General features: G+C 38.8%; 4 protein-coding genes across 6 annotated transcripts; 3 read left to right on the forward strand and 1 right to left on the reverse strand.

Moving 5' to 3' along the window:
* Nucleotides 1-9,047: 9,047 nt before the first annotated feature.
* LOC118489271 (protein CREG1-like) lies at nucleotides 9,048-11,779 on the forward strand. The gene is made up of 6 exons (XM_035987014.1): nucleotides 9,048-9,366; nucleotides 10,647-10,682; nucleotides 10,753-10,954; nucleotides 11,034-11,112; nucleotides 11,252-11,369; nucleotides 11,561-11,779. Exons 1-6 carry the CDS (start codon nucleotides 9,188-9,190, stop codon nucleotides 11,583-11,585), a joined length of 639 nt encoding a protein of 212 aa, XP_035842907.1. The 5' UTR covers nucleotides 9,048-9,187; the 3' UTR covers nucleotides 11,586-11,779.
* A 2,022-nt stretch (nucleotides 11,780-13,801) lies between these two features.
* On the forward strand, nucleotides 13,802-15,739 carry LOC118489272 (protein CREG1-like). The gene is made up of 5 exons (XM_035987015.1): nucleotides 13,802-14,015; nucleotides 14,137-14,172; nucleotides 14,386-14,587; nucleotides 15,074-15,152; nucleotides 15,480-15,739. Exons 1-5 carry the CDS (start codon nucleotides 13,834-13,836, stop codon nucleotides 15,614-15,616), a joined length of 636 nt encoding a protein of 211 aa, XP_035842908.1. The 5' UTR covers nucleotides 13,802-13,833; the 3' UTR covers nucleotides 15,617-15,739.
* Nucleotides 15,740-16,224: 485 nt separating this feature from the next.
* LOC110920670 (ferredoxin-thioredoxin reductase catalytic chain, chloroplastic) lies at nucleotides 16,225-22,201 on the forward strand. Of its 2 annotated transcripts, none has more exons than XM_022164854.2 (6): nucleotides 16,225-16,565; nucleotides 18,228-18,346; nucleotides 19,935-19,984; nucleotides 20,341-20,412; nucleotides 21,786-21,846; nucleotides 21,999-22,201. In XM_022164854.2, the coding sequence occupies exons 1-6, from the start codon at nucleotides 16,451-16,453 to the stop codon at nucleotides 22,041-22,043; spliced, it is 462 nt and encodes a 153-aa protein (XP_022020546.1). In that variant the 5' UTR covers nucleotides 16,225-16,450; the 3' UTR covers nucleotides 22,044-22,201. The 2 variants fall into 2 exon arrangements, with proteins under 2 accessions (XP_022020546.1, XP_022020547.1); XM_022164855.2 differs by having other exon boundaries at nucleotides 16,227-16,565; nucleotides 18,234-18,346.
* LOC110924139 (extensin-like) lies at nucleotides 22,078-24,477 on the reverse strand. 2 transcript variants are annotated; one of them, XM_022168176.2, is made up of 4 exons: nucleotides 24,384-24,477; nucleotides 23,925-24,075; nucleotides 22,746-23,804; nucleotides 22,078-22,660 (listed from the first exon to the last, which is right to left on the reverse strand). In XM_022168176.2, exons 1-4 carry the CDS (start codon nucleotides 24,432-24,434, stop codon nucleotides 22,476-22,478), a joined length of 1,446 nt encoding a protein of 481 aa, XP_022023868.2. In that variant the 5' UTR covers nucleotides 24,435-24,477; the 3' UTR covers nucleotides 22,078-22,475. The 2 variants fall into 2 exon arrangements, with proteins under 2 accessions (XP_022023868.2, XP_035842909.1); XM_035987016.1 differs by having other exon boundaries at nucleotides 22,746-24,075.
* Between the last annotated feature and the right edge of the window lie 3,333 nt (nucleotides 24,478-27,810).

A 27,810-nucleotide genomic window follows, 5' to 3' on the forward strand; every position in this document is an offset into this window, starting at 1 on the left:
ATTATTGTTTGTTATTACTATTACAAATGCGTGTTCCACTTTGCGGTATCCCAAAAACAGATTGGCAAAATCTTCATTCGAGATACCCATACAAAGTGGTAACCACACACAAATATTGTAATAGGCCAGCAAAAGGCAAAACGACTTGCATGTTTTATCCGGCCGGATACACAAGTTTTTGTTAAACACTTAACACAGTTCCTGAGCCCAAAAAGGCAAACAATGGAATTGACGCGGACTCATACGACAAAGGTATGGAGTACACTTGACCCCATTCACAAATGGGTAGAGTTCCGGATATATAAGCTTTTACAAAGCTTAAGCAATTCTAAAACCCTCACCCGGTAAATAACAGAATTGATGCATACTCATACAACAAAAGTATGGAGTATACTTGACCCCGTTCATAAATGGGTAAAGTTATGCATACACACGTTCAGACATGCAAGACTTAAAAACACTTGTACAAACTGAACAAAGAAACTTTATATTCAAAAAATTCAAGTGTCCACAGGATGCTTAATGAATTTACATAAAGTTCCTATCCTATACAAAGAGGAATACAAAAAGGAGGCACACTCGCCAACCCAAACCCTATTTTGTACCGCTGGTCCCCGCGTCTCCTCCAGCACCACCAGCGGGTTCTTCCTCTTCCACATCCGGATAAAGCATCCGCAAGCGGTCAACATAGTCCGCAACCTCCAAACAGTCGTCCAGCTCCCCTACACAGGCAAGGGGCGTATCATAAAAGGAGGTTACAGCCGCTTTCAGACGACCTTCGGTATCCACATCACGGAACCCGGATGCCTGATCAGTATAACCGCCTGCGGATAAAACATTGATATGCCCAATGCAGCGGTTATAACCAGCCTTGAAGCCAGCATCGCGCGCACGCTCCTTAACCAGGTCCAAACCAGATGCGGTCTCAGGGGCGTTCATGATAGCCTCGACAATCTGCAATAAAAGGATCATAAGTCTTGAATACTAATCCAAGCAAATGTAAAGGCAACGGATACTTACACGCGCGATGCCGTGAGTCCGCAACCACTCACGGTCAGCTTCCAGCTGGTTAAACGAGGACACCAAGGCATCCTTGGCCTCAGCAGCAGCGTCAGCCCGCTTCTCCGCAGCAGTCACGCGGGCAGTAAGGTCCGTAACCGCGACCTCCCGGGCCTGAACCTCAGCCTGTTACAAAAACAGCAAACAGTTCACTCGATAAATATGTTCAAAACAATAAAGGACGAAAGCAACAAAGTTAAAGAAACGTACCTGCAGGCTTTCAACAACTTTGCCTAAACGAATGCGCTCCGCATTCGCCTCTTCAAGAGCCTTAGAAGCACGGCTCTCCTTCTCTGCGGCCTCTTTAAGGGCCTTTGAGGCACGAGCCCCGGCTTCTTTGGCCTCTCCAAGCGCCTTCAGGGCGTCGGCCTTCGCCTGCAGCGCTTTAACAGATATGGCCTCAGCCGCAGCCTTCTCCTGGCTCAAGGTAGCATTCGCTGCCTTGGCATTTGTCAGCTCCTGCCGAGCATGAAACAGAATGTCATTCTGCTTAGCCCACGATGCATTCCACTTCTTGCGCTCATTGGACATTTTTTTCATTCCAACTCTTGCGCTCATCAGCAAGAAGTTTAGCAAGGGTACGCACCTGTTTCAGCTGGGCAGCGGCAGCCCATTCAGAAGTCTGCTTCTGCTTCTCAAAAGCAGCCTTGTCCTTCTCGAGCTGCTCCGCACCCGCACGAGCAGCCTCAACCAACTTCTCTGCCTCGGCCCGCATACGAGCAGCATCCTCCTCGCGGCGACCCAGCACCTTATAATCTTCCAAAATGGCATTAGCCACAATGGAAGTCCCTACCAGCATTGATGAAAGCTGGTTTATACGCAGCTCTCGGGGTGCGGCACGGGCACGCTCGACTTCAAAAGGGGTGCCCAGGCCACCCAGGATCTCCTTGCATGCCGCAGGGTCGTTAGAAATATCATCCCCCTGCATAACAGTCCAGGGGGGTCGGTGATACACCATACTGCGACCCGGGGAGTACGTGCGGTAGTAATACTCCAATTCAGACTCCCCAGGCTGAATTGGAGGCCCGTCATAACCCGCACCACCGGCAGACGAGCCGGTACCCTTATCAACCGAAGACTTCTGCGGCTCAGCATCCTGCTGCCGCACCTCAGCATCAGACTTCTGCTTACCGGCATCTGAAAACCTCAAGTTCAATCCATCACCCTCATCAGGAGAGATCAGATTGTCCGAGGAGTCCACAGTGTCAAAAATCCGGTCAGAAGTCGTCTCCACCGTCTTCTCCAAAGGGGGATCACCAACTGGCCCAACAAAAGGGGCCGCAGCCTCCTTGGGCGCGACCGTCTCCTTCGATACACCCGCACCCGCAGCAGCGGTATGCGGAGGAGACGCAGGGATGTCGAAAAAAGAATACCCCGCATCTCGGGATTCTGCAATACAAAGAGTATTCAATGAGTATTTCCCACCCATTGTACATACAAAACAAAGAAAAGGGATATACTTACCAGCAGCAACTGCAGGTTTCTTCTGCACCGGAGCAACTCTCCTGGTCTGCAGTCTCCGCCTCTTCGGTTCACCACCACCAGCAGCTTTCTGCTCTGGCCCCCTTTTCTCTCCAACAACGGGGGGAACCACAGCAGTTCCACCCGCGGCCAATCCACTACCTATAACACCCAAACCCTCAAGGGTGTCAGATACTACGACGTAATCGGTATATCCCCGAGAACAAGATTGATAGGTACCTGCGGCTTCAAAAACGGAAGAAGGGGCAGCTGAGCCTTCAACACTCCCCTTGCCACGACCCCGCACGGTCTTCTTTACCGTTTTCTTCTCCACAGTCTTTTTGGGGACGCGTTTCTCAAACTTTCCCAAATCCGCAAGGACACCTGGATTCACACAATCAACAGAACCAGTCAAAAAGATAAACTGAAAAAACTAATGCCACGTAAGACGTACCTCTTGCGTCTCCCGGAACCGGGGCATCCAGCACCGCTTTCGACGGCACGCGGAAGTTCTTCAGAATTTCAAGGTTGAAACCTTTCTTCAGCTCAACCGCAATCAGTTCAACCTGGCCCTTGAAATCAGGCTCAAACATCCTCCACAAGCCAACCGCATCCGCTGATACATGCATGCAGGTTATTACAAAGGCTTAGGAAATAAGGAAAATAACAAAGGGTAACGTGCTTACCACCACCCTGTTCCCGCAACACGGGCCTTTCCTTCCTATCCGGTCTGGAGAGCATCATCCGCAATATCCACAGTTGATCATTATCCAACTTCTTGAGTTCAATAGGGCGCAGCCTAGAGAACCAGTCCGCGGTCTTTGCGGAAGCAACAGGAATGTCTTCATCAGAAACTCCAACATCGACATTCCTGAAAGACATGCTAGCATAGACCGCACAGGCTTTCACATAGAAGAACCTCTTCTTCCAGCCTGTCACACCCTTAGGGGGTGTCATCAACTTCAGACTCCCATGCCTTTGAGTAAACGAGAAAAAACCGGTGTTCACCGTCAACTGGTAGAACCGCCGGAAATTCTCTACTGTAATGGGCAGGCCATGGGCACGGAATGTGTACTCAAAATTCCGAATTCGGAACATTCCGAAAGGACTAAGTTGGGAGATATGGAGGTGATAATACTCCAATACCTCCGCCACAAACACCGTCACCGGCAACCTAAGGTTGCCGTGGTTGAAAAAATCCGCCCACAAGGTTATATAACCGGCCGGAGCATCGGCACCGGTGTCCCCCACTTGTGGGTAAGTAGCATTCCAGTCTTTGGCCATCTGCACAGTGGCCATCAGGGTTTTAAAACTACCCTTTGACCACTTCAACACCGGTAACCCACCACCGGGAACGTCAACATCATCATCTTCGTCTTCATCAGCCGATACTACCGGCTGTTCAGGGTTTTCACCCTCCACATTGTGTGGATTAGATGGTTCAGCCATCAAGAATATCAAAGAAACAGAAGATGGTGAACAGAAAAACTAGAAACCCTCACTGGAACTTCAAGAAATTTCGTCGGAGAAGACAAAGAACAGGTTTTCTCTCACCGGAAAATTTTTGAAATTTCAAACAAGTGAGGGGAAACCACGAACGGTTTCCCCTTATATACCCATCACAATTAATGCGGAGGGAGAAAACAAATGATCACGTTCAAAAAGAGCGAATCATAGGACACCACGTGTCGAGCGCCGTTTCCGCTGACGGTTATCACGCGCGCGTGGCCGCCCACGCGCCTGACACAAGAGACGTTTACACTCTTCGCTACAGTGCATTTAATGCCTCAGGCAGTGCAAACGTCCTTTCATTTCAGCACATGCCAGGAAGATCTCACCAACTTCCACCAACTCACACGTGCGTCCAGCCACGTATGCAACAAAAAGCGACTACATTATCCAATTATAAGCGGCATGCGGTTTCTCTGGTATACCGCACCATAACCCATACCGCATGTCGTTTTTTAACATACCCCTAAAAATAGGTAAAAACATATATCTCTACACTATAAGGGGGTATAATACTTATCCGCACTACCCACGAGCACACGTGGAATATGCGGACATGACACACACGAGCCCGTTCAGGTGTGTCAGATGCTCAGAACCAGCGTTGGCCGTTGGACTGAACCGCATCTCAGACACAGGAGAACCGGATTGCCTTCATTCTCTTCAAGCTTCAAATCCCTCCTGCCCGGTTCACAACCGCAGAGGGTACATGAACACCTTCTTTAACAAAAGGAAGGAAGGGTATGCACGCGAACGCACATCAGCAACCCTGTCTCCTGAACCTTCAAGAGCTACATCCGACCCACACCCGCTTCGAGCAAATGTGGTAATACAAAACCACAGACACTCACGAGGAGCTACGGACATAACCATAGCTTCCGCAGAGTGGTTGCTACGAAAGAGCCAAGCTCACTCCACATCACCGAACAATGCTACTGCATGGCAAACTCGGTATTGGAGCGGGAAGGTAAGTGGCTCCAAAACGAACGTAGAACAGCGCTCTAAATAAACCCTCGTCGAACAACAAGCGTCCGAACAGCGGTAACAAGTCTGCTTATGACTTTGTTAGCCCGACTATGGGCCGCATAGAATAAACAATGGTGGGCATACCCTTGCCTATGACCATGTTTATTTACCCATAGTATGAATATACATTGTTCGACCAAACATGGCCAACAATGACGCAACGAGGTAACCGCAAAGTACGTGCGGTTACTAGAGAGCTATGACGATAAACACGAAAACCCCACAAAAAAGGGATCGTCATCTCATAACTCGATGCTGAACATAGAGCTCGAGCAAAGCACTTGCAAGCATCAACAACTTTTGATCCCAGTCTCAAAGATTGGTCCAAAAGTTTCTTTTCTTCTTCATGCACCAATTCAACAATTGGTATGAAGAAAAGCCCACCTTTAAAGGATGGGAAACCTCCACATACCTTCGAACCACCATCTCAGAGGTTGGTTCGAAGTTTGTGCAGCATTACTAACAAGGTCTCCAAGAGACCTTCGGCACAACAACAGGTGGCAGACCACCTGGTGACATAAATCGGCTGAGAATCTCGCATCAGACGAGATTCCTTCACCGATACGGAAGAGGCGTCAGATGACCCTTCCGGACCTCCAGCTTCATTTACATACAGAAAAGACCACACATGGTCTAGGATCTTCTCCAGACTCCAAACTACCTTCCAAACACCATAGTCCAGTACTCCTCCCACATACACCTTGTATGTGGCAGCAACACTAGACTGGGGGACTTGAAGGGGTATGGTCCCAGATCTCGCGTCAGCATGGACCGCGAGTGACCATTACCCTTATCAAAACCCCCACTAACTAACAACCTACTTGTGCCCATGCGGGAACGCGTCGACACAAGGGTTGATCCAATCTATCTAGTAACGAAGAAGGACTTACATGGAACATGAGAACGGTAGAGTGATGTGACATAGCATCACATCTGGTGTATGAAAACGGAAGTATTCACAGCGATGCGGCATCGCACCGCATCCAGTGAACACTTCTACCAATACAGGAAAGCCTTACCTTAGGCATAGAAGAAGATGAACGTAGCGGTACGGTTGACACCGCACCATACGGGCATTTTCGTCACGACAAGGGATGCAGGCAAGACGACGATGCGGCTAACACCGCATCTCGCGTATTCCTTGATCACAAGTAGGAGACGCGGTAACTTCAGATGTTACCGCACGTAGCGATGCGGCTTGCACCGCATCCTATGTACTCAAGCAAGTGGTACTGACACCACAGTGCAAGTGGCACCAATGGCAGTTACCTGTCAGAGCTACGTAAGCAATGGACTGACGTGGCATAACCTCCATAACCGACGAGCCTGACACACCTGAAAAGGGGCAGCACGTCGTCAGTCCATCCATCATCATCCTCCTTCACTCCTCGGCTATAAATACCAACCCCAAACCAGGTTTGAGGTATCTTCTCACAACTCTCTCACTACTACTACTATCTTACTTTGCTTCCCAAGCAAACTACTGATTCTCACGCCGGAGAGTGGTAACAAGGAGCACCCCCCACCCCATCCTCCTTGTTACGAGTCACGGCTTGTTTCCTTGTGCAGGAGATCAACCACCGGTGATCCAGCCAGCGATCCTCGAGAGGAAGGGATTAACCCTTCTTGACGAGACCAGTGTGTTAACCCTGCCCGGTTAACCATTGTTTCATCAAGATCCTACTTTTCTTTAAGCTTCATGACCCTTTAAAAGAGGAGCTTCGGTAGTAGCCTTCGCTCTCTACAGTTAAAGAGATGTCTGGATTTTCAACAGATCAGGTATAGTTTTTAATTCCCATGTTTCAAGTTTCAACTTAGTTATTGTTACCATCGTTATCATCATTATTATCTTTGCAGATGTTTTGGATTACTTGAATAGTACTTGGTTAAACAAGTATAAAGAAATGTTTGTGTCCGTATGGACTAACGAATGCTTACATTTCGGAAATCAGACAACTAACAGAGCTGAAAGCCAACATGCCAAGCTAAAAAAATTCTTGAATTCAGCAAATTGTACATTAGATAAGATTGTTCGTCACATTGATGAAGTAGTGAACTCGCAATATACAATTGTTAAAGATAGCTTCGAAAAAAGTAGAACTGTTCTAATGCATAAACACAACCTACCAATGTTGAAGCTATTACATGGCTCTGTTTCTCATGAAGCACTTGATATAATAATAGCAGAGCGTCATTTAAAGCGTTCACATTGTCGTTGTCAAGTTCGTAAGTGTTATGGATTACCATGTGCTTGTGAAAGCATTAACCAATCCAAGTATACCTTTTGTTGAAGAACCTGATGTTAAAAAAAAATACTCGTGGACGACCAACTACAAAATCCAAACAACAAACAATACCGAACCCTGCAATTGCTAGACCGCCCCTTCAACGAAGCTACTCTTAGAAGCCTCCAAGGCACAGTCCGTTTGGGAACTCCCAAGATCATGATTACACTCAAGAGCCTGCAAGGCATAGTTCATTTACGAACTATCAAGAGCAGGATTACACTCAAGAACCTGCAAGGCATAGTTCATTTGTGAACTCCCAAGATCATGATTACACTCAAGAGCCTTGGAGACATAGTTCATTCGGGTATCTAGAGACTGATGATTATGTTGGTTACATCAGTCCAGACGTGAACTATCAAGTGCCTGGTGAAACAAGTCCGTTCATAAATCAAGATATTTACGGAAAAAAACCATTCAAGGACGATCCTGGTGAACAAAGTCCGTTCATGACACAAGATACAGACGGACAAGGTTTTTTTACCAACCTTTTAAACACACCGGGATATGATTTCATGGGGTTGAACCAAGATATTGTCGGACAAAGTTCTTTCGCCAACTCTACAAGTGCGCCAGGCTATGACTTCATGGGGTTGAACCAAGATCAAGCATCACAGGTGATACACAACTATATTCATCTAATTCCAAAAATCTTCCATGCGTATGTTACACGCATACATAACGTGTTAGGTGATGGAAATTGTGGGTTTCGGGCGACAGCTTCTGCTCTCGGGTACGGTGAAGATGAATGGTTATTTATCCGGAGATCACTGATGGAAGAGCTACTCGAGTTTAGAAATAAGTACACTAAGGCTTTCTTAGGCTCATTCAAAGATGTGTTCACGTCCTTGGCTTGGTCAGGATCGGGGTTTGCACCTAAAAAACACTGGATGATTATGCCAAACTGCCAGAGGCAGGATTCTTGATTGCGAACAAGTTTAATGTGATCGTTCATTTTTTATCTCAAGAAAAAAGAAACAGTTCTACTTGTTTTTCGCTTTGGAGCGGCCCTCACGAGTTCCCAGAAAAACAATAATTACAATTGCACACGTGAATGGTAACCATTTTATAATGGTAGAATTGCAAGGAGAGTATCCAATTGCCAGCACAAACAACCTATGGAAATTAATGAGAGAAAATGATGCAGCTGGCTGAGAGAATATATTTGAATCACGTCAAAATATGTATAAGTCTTGGATAGCACAACCTGCTACATTTGGGGGGAGTATAGATTAAACCTCCGTATGTAAATTATTAAATAATAATAATTTTGTAAAAAAGTACTTATTTTTATATAGCTTTTGTTACAGCTATAAATATAATTTGATAAATTATAACAATAAAAACTAATAATAAATACTATATCATTACTACTACTACTAATAATAAATATAATAATAATAAATATAATAATAATAATACTAACTAATTAAATAATAAACAAATACTAAATAACTAATAATTAAATAAATGAATAAAAAAAAGACAACAAAAAGACAAAACAGGCTAAAAATAAATGAATAAAAAAAAGACAACAAAAAGACAAAACAGGCTAAAAACAAAAACCAAATAATTGATGGATGTGATGTTTTTGATAAGAGGATGTAATTAGTAAATAGTGGGGTGGGAATAGAATGAGCCTTAAAGAAATCAAAGAAATTGGCTTTTCTATAAAAAAAAAAAAAAAAAAAGCAAATTTCGTAGGTGTGCAGTATGCTAGTATCCGCTAGAAAGAAACTCCAAACGCTGTCGTTTGGCACTCACAAACTGACTATATAACCCCCATCCATCACATATCGATCATCGTCCCCACTTAGTCAACTTGTTTCAACTTGTTACAAGAACAAATGGGTTTGTTCATAATCAGAAATGAAAACTATGTACTCAATCTGCTGTGTTTTGTGTTGATTATATCTGGTGGGCCCGTCCATGCCCGTCAATTACTGTCTCAGACCAGACCAGACCCTGATAATGTCGCTCCCTTTGCTCGATGGTTAGTTTCCCAGAATTCATGGGGAGTTTTGAGGTAAACTACTTACTTCAATTTCTATATAATTTGTTCTATCTAATTGATGATAATGTGTTTTGGTTATTTCGGTTTTTAGGTTTATGATAAGTTTTAGGATTTTCCAGATTACGAAGATGAATTTATGTGATTGTGTTTTTTTATTGCTTAATTTTTCATATGATTTTTGCTGATTTGAAGCTGAAATCGGTGATATCTTGTTTTCTAATTTCGATTTTTTTTGGGTTATGTTGATGATTAGAAATTTAGAATCTTGTTGAGTATGAAGATAAATCAAAATTCTGTATATTAGTTACTTCATTTGGAATTTGGATATGATATATCATGTCGGGGGTGTGATCCGGTACAGATAGGAGTTGAAATAACTAGAGTAATTATTATTACACTACTATAATTATTTTAGGGTGTGGTCATGACCCTCATGATTACCATGACCTCCACATTAGCGTCATGTCACCTACTTCCAATCCATCATCCAGAACCACCACCCTAAGGGTGTGGTCATGACTCAAACCACTATTATCTTACTTTAATTTATTTTTGTGAAAAGGAAAGAAAATATTAAATATGGAAAGTAGGCTCATGGTTGCCATGGTTTAATCCATGGGAATCATGGTGGATGAGAGAAGGGGGTGGTGTAGCAATCCATTAATGATCCTACGTGGTGATTAATGACCCAACCATGCCCCTCACACCCTATAGCCACTATGGTATAAGCATAATTACTCTACCTATTCGTAGCATTTGTACATTAAAAGTTATTTATATTTGATCAAACATATATCAGGGGAGGGTTAGATAGAAAACTTTAAAAATTTAAGAAAACCCAACCTCCCGACTTTTTTTTTTTTTTTGAAAAAAATAACACATGTAATATACATGTTTTTAAGAGTTTTGAGCCAAAAAAAAATCAAAAAAGCGCCGAGTGTTTTTTTAAAAAAAAAATAAACAAGTTTCAGCACCTTTTGTCTAACACATGTTAGTGATGAAAGTTGCTGAAACTTGTTTATTTTTTTTTAAAAACATCCACTCGGCGCTTTTTTGATTTTTTTGGCTCAAAACTCTTAAAAACATGTATATTACATGTGTTATTTTTTTCAAAAAAAAAAAAAAAGTCGGGAGGTTGGGTTTTCTAGGGTTTTCTCAAATTTTTAGGGTTTTCTATCTAGCATTGTCCACATATATCATATAAATTTATTTATTTATGTATTTTTATTATTTATTTATTTTTTATTAACAACATATATCATATATGTAACAACTGTTTTGAAATTTTGCAGTACCATTGCAGATGACTTAGGTGGTGCTCCTTTCGGGTATGCTATTCTCGTATCTTGATACTAAATAAATCATCAGAGTATTAATATTTTGGTATACATGGTGCAGGAATGTGGTTTCGTTTAGTGATGGCCTACCCGACAAAGGCACCGGGGTTACGTATTTTTACTTGACAACTTTGGATCCAACTGCACGTTATGCATTGAAAGATCATAGATCTTCGTTTACAATAAGCGAATACCCGCTTGGAACTTGTGGCAAGGCTGATCCCGAAAACCCTACCTGTTCTAAAATCACACTCACCGGGAAGGTATGTAATCGGATCTAACGTTTCATTTTTATTTTTCACGAAATTGGAATGGTAAGCGAATTTGTTTATTTTGTTTCAGTTGAATGAAGTAGATGCAAAATCCAAGGAGGCTACAACAGCTAAAAGTTATTTGTTTGCTAAACATACTGAGATGAAAGGTAATGGGTCAAACGGGTCGGGTCAATACGGATCATTCAAGAAAGTATAAATTTGGTTCGGGTCAAATGTTTTTTTTTTTTTTTTTTTTTTTTGATATTGATATGGACGGTGTTTAATTCTTGTTATGTTTGTTGATAGACTGGCCAAAGGATCATAACTTCCAGGTGTTCAAACTGGATATCGAAGAAATATTCTTGATCAATTACTTTGGCGGTCCTAAACCTCTTACGGTTGATCAATACTTCCATGCTGGAAAGTAAGTCGCGATTTGGGAGTAGTAATAAGTAATCACTCACCTAAATCATAATGAGTATATATAAAGTTTATTGAAATGTAATAGTTGTGATTTGTGAAATATGATATATAATGAAATGATAGTTTCATTTACAATAACAAACTTGTTGGTTTTAGAACACATTTACAAACACATACTTTTGCCATCTACAGGGATGAACTAACAGCAATTTATTGAAAAACGAGGGCGGTCCCATGTTTATGTGAACTCTTCTCGAACGAATTTTGAGTGTTCGATTCATGAATTTGTAAATTGTGTGAAGTATTCTGTAATATTATTATTATTCAAACATTGAATATTTGTTTGCTAAAGCTCATTGGTCATGGAAATAATGGTCACACAGAATAATGGAAATGTAAACTTGTGTCAAATTGTGAAGTTGTTGGTCAACTGCAGTGAGCTGAGGAACAATGGCTGAGCCATGGGGTTTAGATTTGGTGTTTATGTTGAAAAACTTTTGATATAGTTATTCAACCGAAATGGGTATGAATTGGTTAGTGCCAAGAAGGGGTAATCTGATGATTGACTGAGTAACTGAGCTATTTGTAACCAAAATCAAATATTGGTTACAAGTTCAATTTTAAGTAGGGGTGTAAACGAGTCAAGCCACTTGTAAGTTATTCGAGATTAGCTTGCTATAGCTCAAATTGAGCCAAGTTTAAACGAGACCGAGCTCGGAGCTTATATTGGAGCTCTTATAATTAACCATCTTGAACTTTTCATATCAAATTTGACTAGGCTTGTGAGCTTAAACGGACAATTTTTATATATGCAATTAATATACTAAATAATAAATATGTATTTATATAATGATTAATATTATGATTAAAAATAATTAAATTGTATGTATTATGTTATACATAAGAATTATAGTTATAAATGTATGTAAAAATAATAAGAAATTAAAATAATTAACAATTATAAACTAGGTTAACTCGAGTTTTTTTTCGAGTAAACAACTACTCAAGGATAGACAAAACCAAAACTATAAGATAGAGTGTGCAACTTTAAAGAGGCCATCAAGAGAAAGCTATGCAAAAATAGAGCTTAATCGGGCCTGAGTTACGATCCTTTTATATACTAGGGAGTGTGCTAAACTTTAATGGGTTGTGCCCTCAAATCGAATGCAATCTTACCATTATTACATGGTTAACGTATATAATAATAATTTACCCTATATATAATGAATAAGTGAAGGATATTTTAAGATAGCCTTAATGTACAACCTTCAAATAAGGGTAAATTAGTCTTTCATACAATAATTACACTTTAATCTACTCATCTTAATTACACTCTATCATCTTTAATCAAATTATAATTATAGATAATTAGTTAATAGTTACGCTTTATACCTCTTATAAAAGAACTAACTACCATTCGATTTTTAAACCGCTATAATTTTTTTTACGTTAAATATTTTTTAAAAATGAATTACACCATAAAAACAAACATTTTATTCCCTTTAATTGAGTGTAGTATAGCTATAGTTTTTTAATTAAAAAAATGATATGTTATGTGATTAATAAGGCCTAGGAGTGAGGAACAACTGAATTGTTAACCAAAACCAAACCAAAAACAGACAAAAATGAACCAAAAACAGACGAAACCGAATCAAAATCAACAAAAAACTAAATTAACTGAAAACCGATTAACCGAAACCAAGTAAACCAAAAACCGGTTGTCAGGTTTTTTTGTACCCTCGTTTAACTGAAATGAACATTTCATATTTTCATATATTTCTAGGTTTTATACATCCAATTCATGTATTTCATATTTTATACCTCCATTCCATCTGTTTATTATTTCACATCATCTATTTATACATGCATTTCACATATTTTTAAGCAAAAGTTTTAGCCCAAATGTTGTTTTGGATATTAGCCGAAATTAAAAGAACCCAACAAAAAATTGTCAATCTAACCGAAAAATTGAACTGATTAACCGAAAACCGATACCGATGACTTCGATTTCAACTTCGGTTGAGGATAATAGCTGAACCGACCGAACCATGCACACCACAATGAAATGGATTAATCGATAACTTCACTTATGACGTATATTCACCGCAATGAAACCACAATAAATATTATACGAACAAGAAAACTAACATATATATTTACCACAATGCAAATTGTCACTCCCCGCTGCATCGTGCGGACACAATCCTATAGTAGTATAATTAAAAACCAAAATTGAAGTGTTTTATTACTATGAAAAACTAGGACGCTGCAATTTATTTAAGCTATCCAAACAAGATAACTAACCCCATAAATAACGCTTAATAAAGCCCACGCTTTTGGCCCCAGATAAGAAGATTTACCAAGTGGACATGTATCTCAAAACGTCATCGTTTACCTCTTCATGAAACCATATATATAAGCCCCAATGTAGCTTCAAGTCTTCAACCATTAAGTTGGAAGTAGAAATGGACATGTTGATGATTAGAAATAGAAAATTTGTTCTTCATGCATTGTGTTTTGTGTTGATCATCTTTGGAGTGTCTGCAGACGACACCCGTCGATCGTTGTCTCAGGAAAAACCGGAACGTAGCAATGCCCCCGCATTTGCCCGATGGTTGGTTTCGGAGAACTCTTGGGGGGTTTTGAGGTAAAATATACCTACATACTTCTTTCTTGTTCTTCTAGCTCAGTTTGTTTCAAAGATTATTGAATATAAAGCTGCAACAATGCTTTGATATATAGCTGATATTGTTACCAAAATATTGCAGCACTATTGCAGATGATATAGCTGGAGCACCTTTTGGGTATGTTGTTTTCGGTTCTTTATATATATGAATTTCAAAAGGGAACTGCATAATACATTTGTACCTATTGTTTTGAAAGTGATAAACAGACAGCTTTGCTCGGTTCTTACAACTTCTGATTATCTTTATGTACTGTGTATAAGTGTATCATGCGGTTCTAAACATATTATTGGTTCTGAAATGAACGAACGTTCATGTGATGAAACGTTGCAGGGATGTGGTGTCCTATAGTGATGGTGAACCCTACCGCGGCACTGGTATTCCATATTTCTACTTAACAACTTTGGATCCAACTACGCGTTATGCGTTGAAGGATCATAGATCTTCCTTCACAATAAGTGAATATCCTCTTGGATCCTGTGGCCAAATTGACCCGGAAAACCCTACATGCTCTAAAATCACACTCACAGGAAAGGTATAAGCAGCAGCCAAATTTGTTTATAATTGTTCTACATAATAATAAGAGTTAAATGCAATTTTAGTCCCTGTGGTTTGGGTTATTTTGTCAGTTTAGTCCAAAGGTTTCATTTTTCGCCTGTGGGTCCAAAAAGGTTTCACCGTTGCCATTTTAGTCCACTGGGTTAACTTCATCCGTTTTTTCTGTTAACGAGAAGGCAATTCAGTCATTTTATATGTAATTCTGTTAACTAGAAGGACATTTCAGCCATATAAAATGACTGAATTGCCTTCTCGTTAACATAAAAAATGGATAAAGTTAACCAAGTCGACTAAAATGGCAACGATGAAACCTTTTTGGACCCACAAGCGAAAAATGAAACCTTTGGACTAAACTGGCAAAATGGCCCAAACCACAGGGACCAAAATGGCATTTAACTCTAATAATTTTTATAAGTGGTGTAGATTAATTGGGGAATTTGATTGTTTTGTAACTTTGTTTCAGCTGAATGAGGTAGATGCAGATTCTGAGGAGAGTGGCATAGCTAAGAAAGCTTTGTTTTCCAAACATGCTGAGATGAAAAGTAATACATATGTTATACATATCTAAATCTAATATATCTAAGCTAACATATGATCTTTATTTTGAACGTCTAATAATCATGGTATTTGGTGACGGAACAAGAACTTTTTGGTCTGAGGGCCATAATAAAGTCGTCTTCTTTACTATCTTTAGTTACCAGCCACAACGAGGGGTCAAATTATGTTTTTCTTAGTAAAAACTCGGGTTTATAAAATAAAAACCAATGAATTTCTAGTGATCTGGGTCAACGAACGGACCCCTTGACCTCCTAGTTCTACCCCTGACAGTATGACACCGTCTAACATTCGTGATGCTTGCTTGTTGATAGATTGGCCGAAGGATCATACTTTCAAGGTCTATTGGCTTGATATCGAAGAAATATTCTTGATCGATTTCTCCAGCGACCCTAAACCTCTCACGGTTGATCAATACTTTCTTCCTGGAAAAGAAGGGAGATGGGAGTAGTAACAACACACGCAATTCATAGCGAGTTCATATACAAGTTATTTCACCATAGTATGTAACGTGAGAAGCTGTAAAACATGATATATATGATGCAGAATAAAGTTAAAGAGACCTATTATAGTACTTATTTTACTCCGATTATTTTACTCCTAATTACCCTACATGATCAAAATTACCCTATAAGATCATTTTTACCATACAAGATCATTTATAGAGTAATTTTGATAATTACTCTACGAGTAAATAATTACAAAAGTGTCACCGCGTTTTTTTACCTTTGCACGCCTTTCGTACGTTTTGTACAATAAGACTATTTGTATTTGATATTTTGCCTAATTAACAATGTGTTGCATAAGAATAGAAAATAAAGCGAGCTCGAGCTTAAAAAACTACTTACGCATGCTTTAGAAATATAACTATAATCAAGCCGTGCTCGAGCTTGAACTCTGTCAAAGTTAAACAAGCCGAGCGACAAGCTTATTCCTTCCAAACACTGCAAACCAAACTGGATTAATATATAGTAAAGCCCAGTATTTGTATTGGGCTAGTTTGAACCCAAATGGTTAGCAGGCTTCTGAAAAGAGTCAAAAGTCGATGAAACAAGAGTGGCAGGTGGTAGCCACCTGAGAACTCCAGCGGATCGGATAATTTTATTATCACAACGAGTGGTGCTCCCTCTTCACGACCTCTTCTGAATCAATAATATCTTTCCTGTGACGCCAAACATGTATATATAGCTCACCTACAATCATCCACACCTTTTCTTCATTCATCTCCAAACACTGCTACTTCTGCTCTGTTTCACTCGGCGAAATTGATCCACTTCTCAATATAATGACGCTGATGAGAACTCTACCGGCAACCACCTCTTACGCCGTCGGATTCGGCGTTTCCTCTTTCAACGCGCCTCCGTCGCACCTCCGTTACCGTCGATTCGTCATTGCTAACGGTAATTTGATCGCTAGTGCTCTCAATTGTTTGAATAGAGTCGGTTTTGTTCCGCGTTAAAACCCTAGCGATGTGTGTATTTTTTTTAATGAGAGTTGTTGAGTTTATTTATTAGTCGAATTGCTCGCTATTGTTATCTCAATATGTGCAGTTGCTACCTGAATAACAGTAATTTTATTGCTAGTGATCTCAATCCGTTGAATAGAGTCGGTTTTGTTCCGCGTTGAAACCCTAGCAATATGTGTTATTGTTTTGATGAGGATTGACGAGTTTATTAGCCGAAATGTTTGCTATAAGAGTTTAGATGATGTTATTGTTATTGCTAAATATGTAGTTGTATGTGCTTTCAAGCGTTTGAATAGAGTCAGTTTTGTTCCGCGTTAAAACCCTAGCAATGTGTGTTATTGTTTTGATGAGATTTGATGAGTTTATTAGTTAAATTGCTCGTTATAAGAGTTTAAATGATGTTGTTTTTGCTAAATATGCAGTTGTTACCTGGATAATGGTAATTTATTTGCTAGAGGGTTCAAGCATTTGCATATAGTTTCTTTGTTCCACGTTAAAACCCTAGCAGTGTGTGTTATTAGACGTTAGTTTAACGAGAATCGTTGAATTTATTAGTTAAATTGCTTGCTATAAGAGTTTAGATGATGTTGTTGTTTTTGCAAAATATGCAGTTGTTACCTGGATAGATTGATAAATGTAGTAGCAGTGGACTAGTGATTGTGCTTCTCTTCATTCGATTTCATTAATGTGATTTCACCGATATTTGTGTAGAAGCTTAAATCATGATTATGGCTAGGTTTATGAAATCATGTGACACTTATAACTAATTTTGCTTAGTAGGATGCAAACATCTTCATGATGTTCATATTCGAATTTGTGCATATTAACGCCCAATAAGTTTAAATGATGTTAAATAATTTAATTTGTACTTGCACACATACATGGTTTCTCGACATATATTATCTTTTGTATATGAAACTAAACATATATAAAATCAGTTTGCACGGAATAATATATATAACTGGACCTTGGTTTTAAAATGCGCGCATTATGCGCGCATAATGCGTGATGCGCCCGATGCGCTAATGAGAGCGCATCGCAACAGCTGATGCGATGCGTTTACGTGATGCGAGAATATTGCGCGCATTTCGCATAATGCGCTCATCGCATAATGCGCTCTGATGCACGCAACATTGTTTCTTATGCTTTTTCCAGATTTTATGAACTGTGTTCGGTTTTTTCCATAATTAACATCTTAGTATGCTTGATTTGAACCAAAAAACACAACTCTTACCTTCTAATTACGTCAGTTGTTTTACTTTAAGTATGTTTTTATGTATAAATAATTTTTAACTATTTTTTTTATAAAGAACGCATCATATACGTGATGCGCTCGCATCGCGCATCGCGCATCAGATTTTTGGACTAAACGCATCGTAGCGCATCACGCAATTTAAAACCAAGAACTGGACATACTAAGTCCTGGCAATCTAAAAAGTATTATTGCTAGCAACAGGGGGTGGAGATTAATGTCATCAAGCTCAAGTCAGTTTATATTGCAGTTTTAGTTGAATTAGGTTACATTGCCAAAGGACTAGCAGTTATTTTGGTGGTACTTTCCTTCTTGCTAAGATTATTGTTTTCCTTTTTTTAATAGCTTCAGCTGAACCATCTGACAAGTCTGTCGAAATTATGAGGAAATTCTCAGAGCAGTATGCCCGTAGATCTGGCACATATTTTTGTGTCGACAAAAGTGTCACTTCTGTGGTTATCAAGGTACTGCTTCATTTCATTGTTTTCTCATGTGAGACTATGAATCTGGTTTGAGTTGTGCATATTGTTAGGATATTTTTTTGAAAAGTGTTTTTACTTACATGGGTATATAGTAACTTACTGTTCATTTCCTTATATCTTTTTTAGTACGTATCCATTCTGAGTTTCTTTAGCACACTTCCATTTTAAATGCGTTGCTCAAGTGGCTTGAAGTTTCTGATTAACGAATAACAACTTAATTTATAGTATTACATGAAAATAAAGAGGTGAACTGTGAAGTGTAAAAAGGTTGTAAAATGGGAGTTTCCTACTTATCTAGCAAAGTAGCAATTATATATCAGTATCTATGCTGGTCACAATGTTTCTCCGTAGCATGTTAGGGTTTCTTTTGGATAAATCACTAATACTTATCTAAGTATCTGATTGAAATTCTATGACTTCATTCCTTTAAAAAAATAGAAGGCCAATCTTCATTCTTCACACACACACATATGTACACAGTTCATATATATAGAGAGAGATATATACATATTCACATAGAGGACAGTTATCGAACCATATTAAGTAGAGAACGCATAAACGCTTGCACATATTGTGCTTGGAATCCTAAAACAAGTTTTTTATTCCTGTTTGCATTTCTTTCAAAACATTTTCTTGTAGTATCTATCTAACTCAAACTTCATACTTTATGTACGATAGTCGGTAAGCATTCTGTATTCCTATACCTATATTAGGCTTTCAAGTAATCTCTAAATTCAACGGAACTTTAAACTGAAATATATCTATAAAGTAATAATGGATAAAAGTAAAACTCCCCTTTATAAAATAGTTGCTCACTTGCTCCATACGGGTGACTAGCCTCTAGGTGAGCACTTCATTTTCTAGCCATGGAATTTGGTATGCCAATTTGCTTTTGTAATGTGATGATCAAGGGTCAATAAATGTAAATATATGTAGTTTATATTTTCTATGCAGTATCACCGATATATCGTTTATCGGTCCCCATGTAAAATATTGGTGTCAAATGTCGGTCAGAATATCGGTGCCGATATTATCTGCGATATTGACCGATATTGGAGCGATATATCAGCGATTTTCCCGATATCAGTACCTTTCTTCATAGTTCTACCGTTTATCTTTCTTTTTATTGCTGCTGTTAACGTTTTAAGTCTTAATTGTTAGTGTTTTAAGTCTTAATCAGTTCCTACTTGCTACAATTGTTAGTATTTTGCAAGTTGCAAAAGGTTAATTTATTAATAGTAGGAGAGTATACTGAATTGTTAAGTGTTAAATTGCTATATATATGAATTCTGCATGATATTTAAATTACCGATATCCCACCGTGATAACCGATATCTCAAATATCGGTCCTTGACTGATATCCGATATTTTACTGCATTAACTGCAATATTTTCTTTGGGGTACATGGAGGCCAAAACTGTTATGTTTATTGCTTATACATATATCTATATCACTCGTTTTGATTCTCTGTTTAAGAATGCGTAAAGTTTTTGGTCATAATTGTATTAGGCTCATGATCACTTATTTTATATGGTAAAATTGAAGTTTTTGGTCTTTACTGTGGACACAGGGATTAGCAGACCACAAAGACTCATTGGGTGCACCACTCTGCCCCTGCAGGTATGTTGCAATCCTTTTTAATTTTACGTCAAAAAAATCTCTCAAATGTCTCATTATAAACTTGATTTTAAAATGCGCTCATCAGGAGCGCATAATGCACGATCACATGATGCGGTGAAATATCATCTATCCTATATGTTGGTGTTTAAAAGTTAACAAGTTGAAATATCATCTATAAGTATTTTTTTTTAGTATTTTTTATTAACGAAGCCTTGCACACGCGACGTGCGCACCTTGTGCATCGGCTTTTGGGATCAAAATGTATTGGAGCGCTACACGCCTTCTAAAACAAGATTATTATAAATCAAATGCGTTTTTGTATAGATCAGATAATATGTGATCTGGTATATTAACAGGCACTATGATGACAAAGCAGCTGAGGCAACACAAGGCTTTTGGAATTGCCCATGTGTTCCTATGAGAGAAAGGTAACTGGCTTTCTTTTTGCTCCATAAAAATGGTAAATTATAGATTTTGGTTCGTTTACGACTTCAACTAGACGTCAGATAATTGGATGATTTTTTTTGGGTGAAATCTGGTGGTATTGTTTATAGCTTTAAGCTTTTTGCTGGCAAATATTTTCACTTGGGGTGTGTACGGTTTGGTTTGGTTCAGTTTATGGTAAAACCGAAACCGTAACTGAATTGTTTGGTTTTCAGTTTTTGAAAACCATTCGGTTTCGGTTTTTTTTTAGATTTTAGCAACGGTTCGGTTTATCGGTTTTTTCTGTTTTTGAAAAAAAAATTATGTAAGATTCAATTGTAAAAAGTATAATCCGAGGTTTAAGAATCATTTTCAGATGTTTACATTAAAGTTATTATATTTAGCCTTGTTAATTAATATTATTCACATAAGCCCAACCTTCTAATCTATTTTTATTATTCTCCAAAGTTTTTATTAAGACATTTTCTTTTATAATACTTGGAAAATCATTTAATTTTTATGTAAATTTTATTATTTCTTGTATGAAATGGATAAATCATTTCAAAGATAGATAAGCATGCTAATGTTTTTATTATAAATACTCAATATTCAAGAATAAAATTAAGGCAAATTGGAAAATAATAATCCCATCTTTCTGAAATTGGCCGATAATAATCCCAAGTCAGTTATTAGCCAATAATAATCCGACCTCGTCCAATTTTTTTGTAAAATAGTCTGCCGTTAAAATAAGCCTAACGGAGTTAAGTGTTTTTCCGAATTACAAACCGATGTTTTAGGGCTTTTGATCAGAACGAGGATACGAGTCGATTCATGTAAAACTTACCTCGAAATTGTGTTCGAAATGGCTTGAATTTTGTTAATTGGAAGTTAAACACCCGACTTCAAGCACCGTTTTCGTGGGTTGCGGGCAGTATTTCGAGGTAAGTTTTACATCAATCGACTCGTATCCTCGTTCTGATCAAAAGCCCTAAAACATCAGTTTGTAATTCGGAAAAACACTTAACTCCGTTAAGCTATTTTAACGGCAGACTATTTTACAAATAAATTGGGCGAGGTTGGATTATTATTGGCTAATAACTGACTTGGGATTATTATCGGCCAATTTCAGAAAGATGGGATTATTATTTTCCAATTTGCCTAAAATTAATAATTCCTAAATCAGTATATAACAAACATTAAAAAATGATTTTTAGGCTATTCGGTGTGGTTCATTTTTTTTTTCGGTTTTTATAGAATGCAAAACCGTAACCGAACCGTAAATTTCAGTTCGGTTTTTGCCGGTTCAGTTAAATTGGTTTTTTTGGGCTCACCCCTAATTGTCATAGCTGACTTAGATTATTGACTTGTTATTTCTCAGAAAAGAGTGCCACTGCATGCTTTTCCTCACCCCTGATAATGATTTTGCTGGCAATGAACAGGTAGTATGAATGATCCCCAAATTTTTGTTAATATTGAATTTAAACTGTAAAAGAATATATATTTCTTTTAGTTATTTATTCTTTTTAACATGTTATTATTTAACCGTTTTGCACCTCTGGCAACTGCATAATCTTTCCTTCAATAAATGCAGGTGATTACAATGGAAGAAATTAAAGAATCAACTGCCAACATGTAGTTTAGGTGCACCCTCGCTCTTTTTTGGTACACAAATACTGATTACATATCTACACTACATGTATAACTTTATTTATATGCTCATATAACATCACTTTTGGTGTATCCGACCATCACATTAACATGCCTTCAACAAAAATAAAATGTTTTTTTTTTTTATTAAACAACCTAACCTAACCTAACCTAAATGCTCATATACCTGTTCCTTAATTTCTCTTGAATTTATTATAATTTGTTGATGATAGTTTAGTTGATAAACATCATATAATTTGTTAATTGCATAATGATAAACATCATATTGTATTCATTAAAGTACTCCCTCTTGCTTGATATCAAGAATTTTGCAAGCAAGCAAACAACAACTGAAAAAAAAGACAAGACCGGCCAATTTATTCTTAAACTTTAGGTAACTACTATAAAAGATGCATGGTCTTCATGGGCACATTGGTCTACCAGCTTGAGTCTTCATATCTGTGTAGCATGAGCCACAGATCTCTTTGTTTCCATACTGACCGGGAGGAACACAGTTGCATCGGTTGCAGCATGCCATGCAGTCTCGGTGACATCTCTCTTGGTTCGAATGTAACTCGCACCTTAATCCACACGATGAAAAGCATCCTACATCCATAAGATTAGGAAAACATGATTCTTGAAACTTATGAAATGGATATTTTTAGTTATGTAAGAACCAAAATGATGTTACCTTTGAAGTCTGCTGGTGGGGTTGATGGCTTAATGACTTGTTGACCAATGCTGGTGCATGGTGGGGGTGCTATAATAGGTGTTGGCGGCGGAGTGTTGTTATTACAGTTTGGTGGTGGAAGTGCGGGGGGATTTGTTGGAGCCGGTGGGGTTGTCGGTGGATATGTTGGAGTCAATGGGGGTGTGGTGGGAGTTGTTGGAGCCGATGGGGTTCTTGGGGGATATGTAGGAGACGGTGGGGTTGTCGGTGGACTTGTTGGAGCCAGTGGGGGTGTGGAGGGATTTGTTGGAGCCGGTGGGGGTGTGGAGGGAGTTGCTGGAGCCGGTGGGGTTTTGGGGGGATATGTTGGAGACGGTGGGGTTGTTGGGGGAGTTGTTGGAGCCGGTATGGGTGGCGTGGGATATGCTGGAGTCGGTGGGGTTTTTGGGGGAGGATATGTTGGAGACGGTGGGGTTGTCGGGGGACTTGTTGGAGCCAGTGGGGGTGTGGAGGGATTTGTTGGAGCCGGTGGGGGTGTGGAGGGAGTTGCTGGAGCCGGTGGGGTTTTGGGGGGATATGTTGGAGACGGTGGGGTTGTCGGGGGACTCGTTGGAGCCGCTGGGGGTGTGGATGGATTTGTTGGAGCCGGTGGCGGAGTTCCAACGGGTGGACCGTTGGCTGGTGGAGTAGGATAGGATGGAGCTGTGGGGGTGCAAGGTGGGGGTGCAAGAGGTGGTGGTGAAGAGTTGGGAGTCTGAGGAGATGGAGGAATTACAGGTGGTGGTGTATTAGGTGTAGGTGGAATTCTTGGGGGGACGTTGGGTGAATTACCGGGGGTTGGAGCTGGTGTGGGTGTTATAATAGGTGTTGGTGTTGGAGCTGGTGGGGGTGTTATAATAGGTGTTGGCGGCGGAGTGTTGTTATTACAATTTGGTGGAGGTGTGGGGGGGTTTGTTGGAGCCGGTGGGGTTGTCGGTGGATATGTTGGAGTCAATGGGGGTGTGGTGGGAGTTGTTGGAGCCGGTGGGGTTTTTGGGGGATATGTTGGAGACGGTGGGGTTGTCGGGGGACTTGTTGGAGCCGGTGGGGGTGTGGAGGGATTTGTCGGAGTCGGTGGGGGTGTGGAGGGAGTTGTTGGAGCCGGTGGGGTTTTTGGGGGATATGCTGGAGACGGTGGGGTTGTCGGGGGAGTTGTTGGAGGCGGTGTGGGTGGCGTGGGATATGCTGGAGTCGGTGTGGGTGGCGGGGGGTATGTTGGTGGTGGCGGAGGTGATGGGGATGGACAAGCATTGGTAGGTGGTGGTGGTGGTGGTGGTAAGAGAATTGGCGTTGCAAAGCTAACATGCATCACCTATAATACAAAAATGAATTTGAACTTTAGGAGGCGTTAAACCGGCAACAAAAGTCATCATCGACTGTGGCAACATATATAATTAAAAAGTTTTGCAGCTAATGTGCTGCATTGTATAAGCTAGCTGTAACATTTGATTTATTAGCTTGTACGTGATGCAACTAACTTACTTGTTACCACATACATTATGCTTTCAAAATGTATATTTTAAAAAGATAATGACAATTATACAACATGCAACGAAAGTGGTAGAATATGCAACGAAATCAGTAAATAGCAAGAAACAAAAGGTGAAAGAAGAAACCTACAACATATGCTGCAACCAAGGCAAGAGCAGCTAAAGCAAAAGGAGACTTCATGGTAAGTGAAGTGAAGTGTGAAGATTGATGGTGAATGAGTTGAGGTGGTGTTGTGATTTATATATAACAAGAGGTCTTTACTATCTTGTTATAAACGGTAAAAACTTAAAGAAATGCCGTGTTTTTTACTTTTTACATTTTTGTATCACCATATCATATGCTTACAAGAGAAATGTTATATATTTTCAAACTAGTTACTTTATTCAACATTAACCCCAAACGTTTATATTATTAAACTTGTAATTACATGGTAAATATTTGGTTTCCATGCCAACTACATTGTAAAAGCCACGTCGAGTCGGTATTGGTCGCACCAAGAACAAGATCAAAGCTACAAACATCAAAGGTAACGTAAGAAAGAGTCTCGAGGCCTCGGTCTTAAGGACCATTCTTCGTGATCAAGTCTGTCTTAGATATGAGATTGTATAGCAATGTTCTATGCATATAATGCATATGTATTTTTATTTGAGTGGTGGTTACAATGAGGAAAAATAGTAGTAGTAACTAGTAAGATATGAAGGGATAGTTGAGGATCCGAGTATCCAGCCTTTGTTTCTTCAAGGTGAATTAGGTTATTTGAAGAGATATTGGATTTAAATAATCCTAACTTTCATCAATTGGCTGATAGCATTCCCAACTTTTGATTTGTACCACACCACTCCCAACTTTCAACTTATTGGCCGATAACACTCTCAAACTAACTGAACCCTAACCCAATTAGTTTATCGCTGACGTGGTACTTGTGTGTTGACGTGACATCTAACATGGAATTTTTTGATGATGTGGCAGTTGAGCTGGCAGCTGACATGGCTTTTATGATGATGTGGCACTAGTTTTGTGACATGGCAGCTGATGTCAGCAAATTGGGTTAGTGTTGTGTTAGTTTTGGTGTGTTATCGGTCAATAAATTATAAGTTGGGAGTGGTAGTACAAATCGAAAGTTGGGAGTGTCATCGGCCAATTGGTGAAAGTTTGAGTTATTTAAATCCACTATCCCGTTTTGAAATTGAATTCTATTACAATTGGAAACCGATTTAAATTATCAAGTTCCCACTCCAACAAAACTATGCAAAACGATAGATTAAATATATATATATATATATATATATATATATATATATATATATATATATATATATATATATATATATATATACACTTCGAATTCGGATATTTGAGTTGTATCTATTCGAACATCACAAATTCAAGAATTTGATTCATTTTCTAACTCGATTTTCGAATTCTATTTTAATTTTTTTAGATCCGGTTAAAAATAACTCATCATATAAAAGAGGATTAGATTAATGTAAAAAGAGGCATAAACTTAAACTGTATGAGCCCATCATGAACCCAAGCTTAATAACAATCCCAAATGATGATACCACTTCACTTATGAACCGAAGTAAATACCAAGTTACCTACCTTTATTGAAAGAGAGAGACATAGCATATGGGTTTGCAAATCACATGCACAAAGAATATGCATGTGGCATACATACCTCATTCTGTGTTTCCTTTCCTCTGTTTTTACCGGAGTATGGGATTATATACAAATCAAAAAGCAATCTCCCAAAGTAATCATCGTATATTATATAGTTTTCATATAAGAGTTGGTGGATAAATCATCATCAATGTGACAACCCCATAATCTAATGGGACGAATTGTATTGTTGAGTAGCTAAATATACTATAAGTGTTATGAAATGATGTTATTAGATTAGTTAGCACTTTTTTTCTATTAGTTTTTCATAATTTTTTTTATAGTATTAGAACCTAGAGTGTTGTTATCTAGTGATTCTCTAATCTAGCCATCGTACCGGTTTGAAAGCAGTGGTGGACTCAGGAATTTTTCCATGGGGGTGCGGAACATTTTTAAAAATTTTAGTCCCTTAGGTATATAAGTAAAAAAATCGGTTCGTATCGGGTCGGGTCGGGTCGGGTCATGTAAAACAAACGAACATCAAACTAAATTTATATAATCATCAAAAACATGTCAAACCTTGTTACAAATATAATTAAAATGTCGACGCCCTACGGGTTTTCATTTTTTGAAATCTATCCAAAACATCATCTAAAACTAATTTCTTAAGCAATTCTTTCTCTATATAACATAAGTTCATTGCTCCATAACATAATATTTTAATTTTAATTGTAATTTTAATTTTCAACTATTCAAGCCCTATAAATCATAACGTAAATTGTAATCACCCTAAAAATATATAAACAACATAATCACCCTAAAAATCATCTAAACAACCATAAACAACGTCAAAACACACAAAATTTCAAACCTATTTAACAACTTTTTACCCTTTTTTCTCCTATTATATCAACCAAAATCATCAAAATAACAAAGAAACTTACTCGTGTTCGGATTCCGGTTAGATTTGGTGTCAAACGACGGTGGTATGGTTGTCGTTGGACTGTTGTCGCTGTATGATGTTATTCGTTGGCAGTGCAGAGACACAAGAGAGAGAGAGAGAGAGAGCGGGAGAGAATTTCTAAAGGTTTTGGGCTTTAATTATTTTATAATAGTTTGAAATATTGTTGGGTTTGCTTAAAGGACTAAGACTTAGTGGGCTAGCTAGTTAGGAATTATAAGTGGGTAAAGGTATGGGTATTTGGGTTTAGTTAGTTTGGTATTAAAAGTTATATAATTTAGGTTGTATTTTTTTTAAAAATAAGATTTTACTAAAAAAAATTTAAAATATAAATTGATAACACTTTTTACCTAAGGGGTGCGGACGAAAAATTTCAAGGGTGCGGTCGAAAAAATCCAAGGGGTGCGGATGAAAAATTCCGAGGGGTGCGGACGGGATTTTCGACGGAACTTAGCACTAATTTTTTTTCCCCGGGGGTGCGCCCGCCCACCTTAGGCTTGGGTCCGCCCTTGTTTGAAAGCAAAACATTTTCGGGTAAACAAATGTCTGTAGTTTAGATTTTGTTAGTTAAAAAAATGTATTTTTTTCTAACACGCTCGAGGCCTCGTTTAGTTAACCATGAGTGATGAAGAAGAAAGACATCCCAATCCCTCAAGCCGTGCAAATGTGGCTATAATATATGTAACGTACTGCTTAAACTTTTAAGACTTGTTCTATGAGGGCATGTTTGGGTAAGCTTTTTGAAACAACTTATTGACTTATTGGCTTTTTGAAAAGTCATAAGCTCTAAAATGATGTTTGGCAAAGAGGGTGTATGTGAGGGGGAAAAGCCAATAAGTCAATAAGTCACAAAATCCTGACTTTTCCAATAAGCCAATAAGTCAATAAGTTGTTTCAATAAGCTTACCCAAACATGCCCTGAATGTTTATAAAAATGTTCAAAGGCTTGAACAAATTATGTATGCAACAAGTATTACATACTCTTCATTTGAGTAT

Source organism: Helianthus annuus, chromosome 17, assembly GCF_002127325.2.
Source record: "Helianthus annuus cultivar XRQ/B chromosome 17, HanXRQr2.0-SUNRISE, whole genome shotgun sequence".
NCBI lineage: Eukaryota > Viridiplantae > Streptophyta > Magnoliopsida > Asterales > Asteraceae > Helianthus > Helianthus annuus.

Excerpts from the sequence above, each read along its gene's own strand:
- LOC118489271 (XM_035987014.1), top strand. The coding sequence starts at position 9,188 with ATGGGTTTGTTCATAATCAGAAATGAAAACTATGTACTCAATCTGCTG. Across the intron at positions 10,955-11,033 it reads AAATCACACTCACCGGGAAG|TTGAATGAAGTAGATGCAAA; the intron begins GTATGTAATCGG and ends ATTTTGTTTCAG. Across the intron at positions 11,370-11,560 it reads CAATACTTCCATGCTGGAAA|GGATGAACTAACAGCAATTT; the intron begins GTAAGTCGCGAT and ends TGCCATCTACAG.
- LOC118489272 (XM_035987015.1), top strand. The coding sequence starts at position 13,834 with ATGGACATGTTGATGATTAGAAATAGAAAATTTGTTCTTCATGCATTG. Across the intron at positions 14,173-14,385 it reads ATAGCTGGAGCACCTTTTGG|GGATGTGGTGTCCTATAGTG; the intron begins GTATGTTGTTTT and ends GAAACGTTGCAG. Across the intron at positions 15,153-15,479 it reads CAAACATGCTGAGATGAAAA|ATTGGCCGAAGGATCATACT; the intron begins GTAATACATATG and ends GCTTGTTGATAG.
- LOC110920670 (XM_022164854.2), top strand. The coding sequence starts at position 16,451 with ATGACGCTGATGAGAACTCTACCGGCAACCACCTCTTACGCCGTCGGA. Across the intron at positions 16,566-18,227 it reads TCGATTCGTCATTGCTAACG|CTTCAGCTGAACCATCTGAC; the intron begins GTAATTTGATCG and ends TTTTTTTAATAG. Across the intron at positions 21,847-21,998 it reads ATTTTGCTGGCAATGAACAG|GTGATTACAATGGAAGAAAT; the intron begins GTAGTATGAATG and ends CAATAAATGCAG.
- LOC110924139 (XM_035987016.1), bottom strand. The coding sequence starts at position 24,434 with ATGAAGTCTCCTTTTGCTTTAGCTGCTCTTGCCTTGGTTGCAGCATAT. Across the intron at positions 24,076-24,383 it reads CCTTGGTTGCAGCATATGTT|GTGATGCATGTTAGCTTTGC; the intron begins GTAGGTTTCTTC and ends TTTGTATTATAG. Across the intron at positions 22,661-22,745 it reads CCCACCAGCAGACTTCAAAG|GATGCTTTTCATCGTGTGGA; the intron begins GTAACATCATTT and ends TTATGGATGTAG.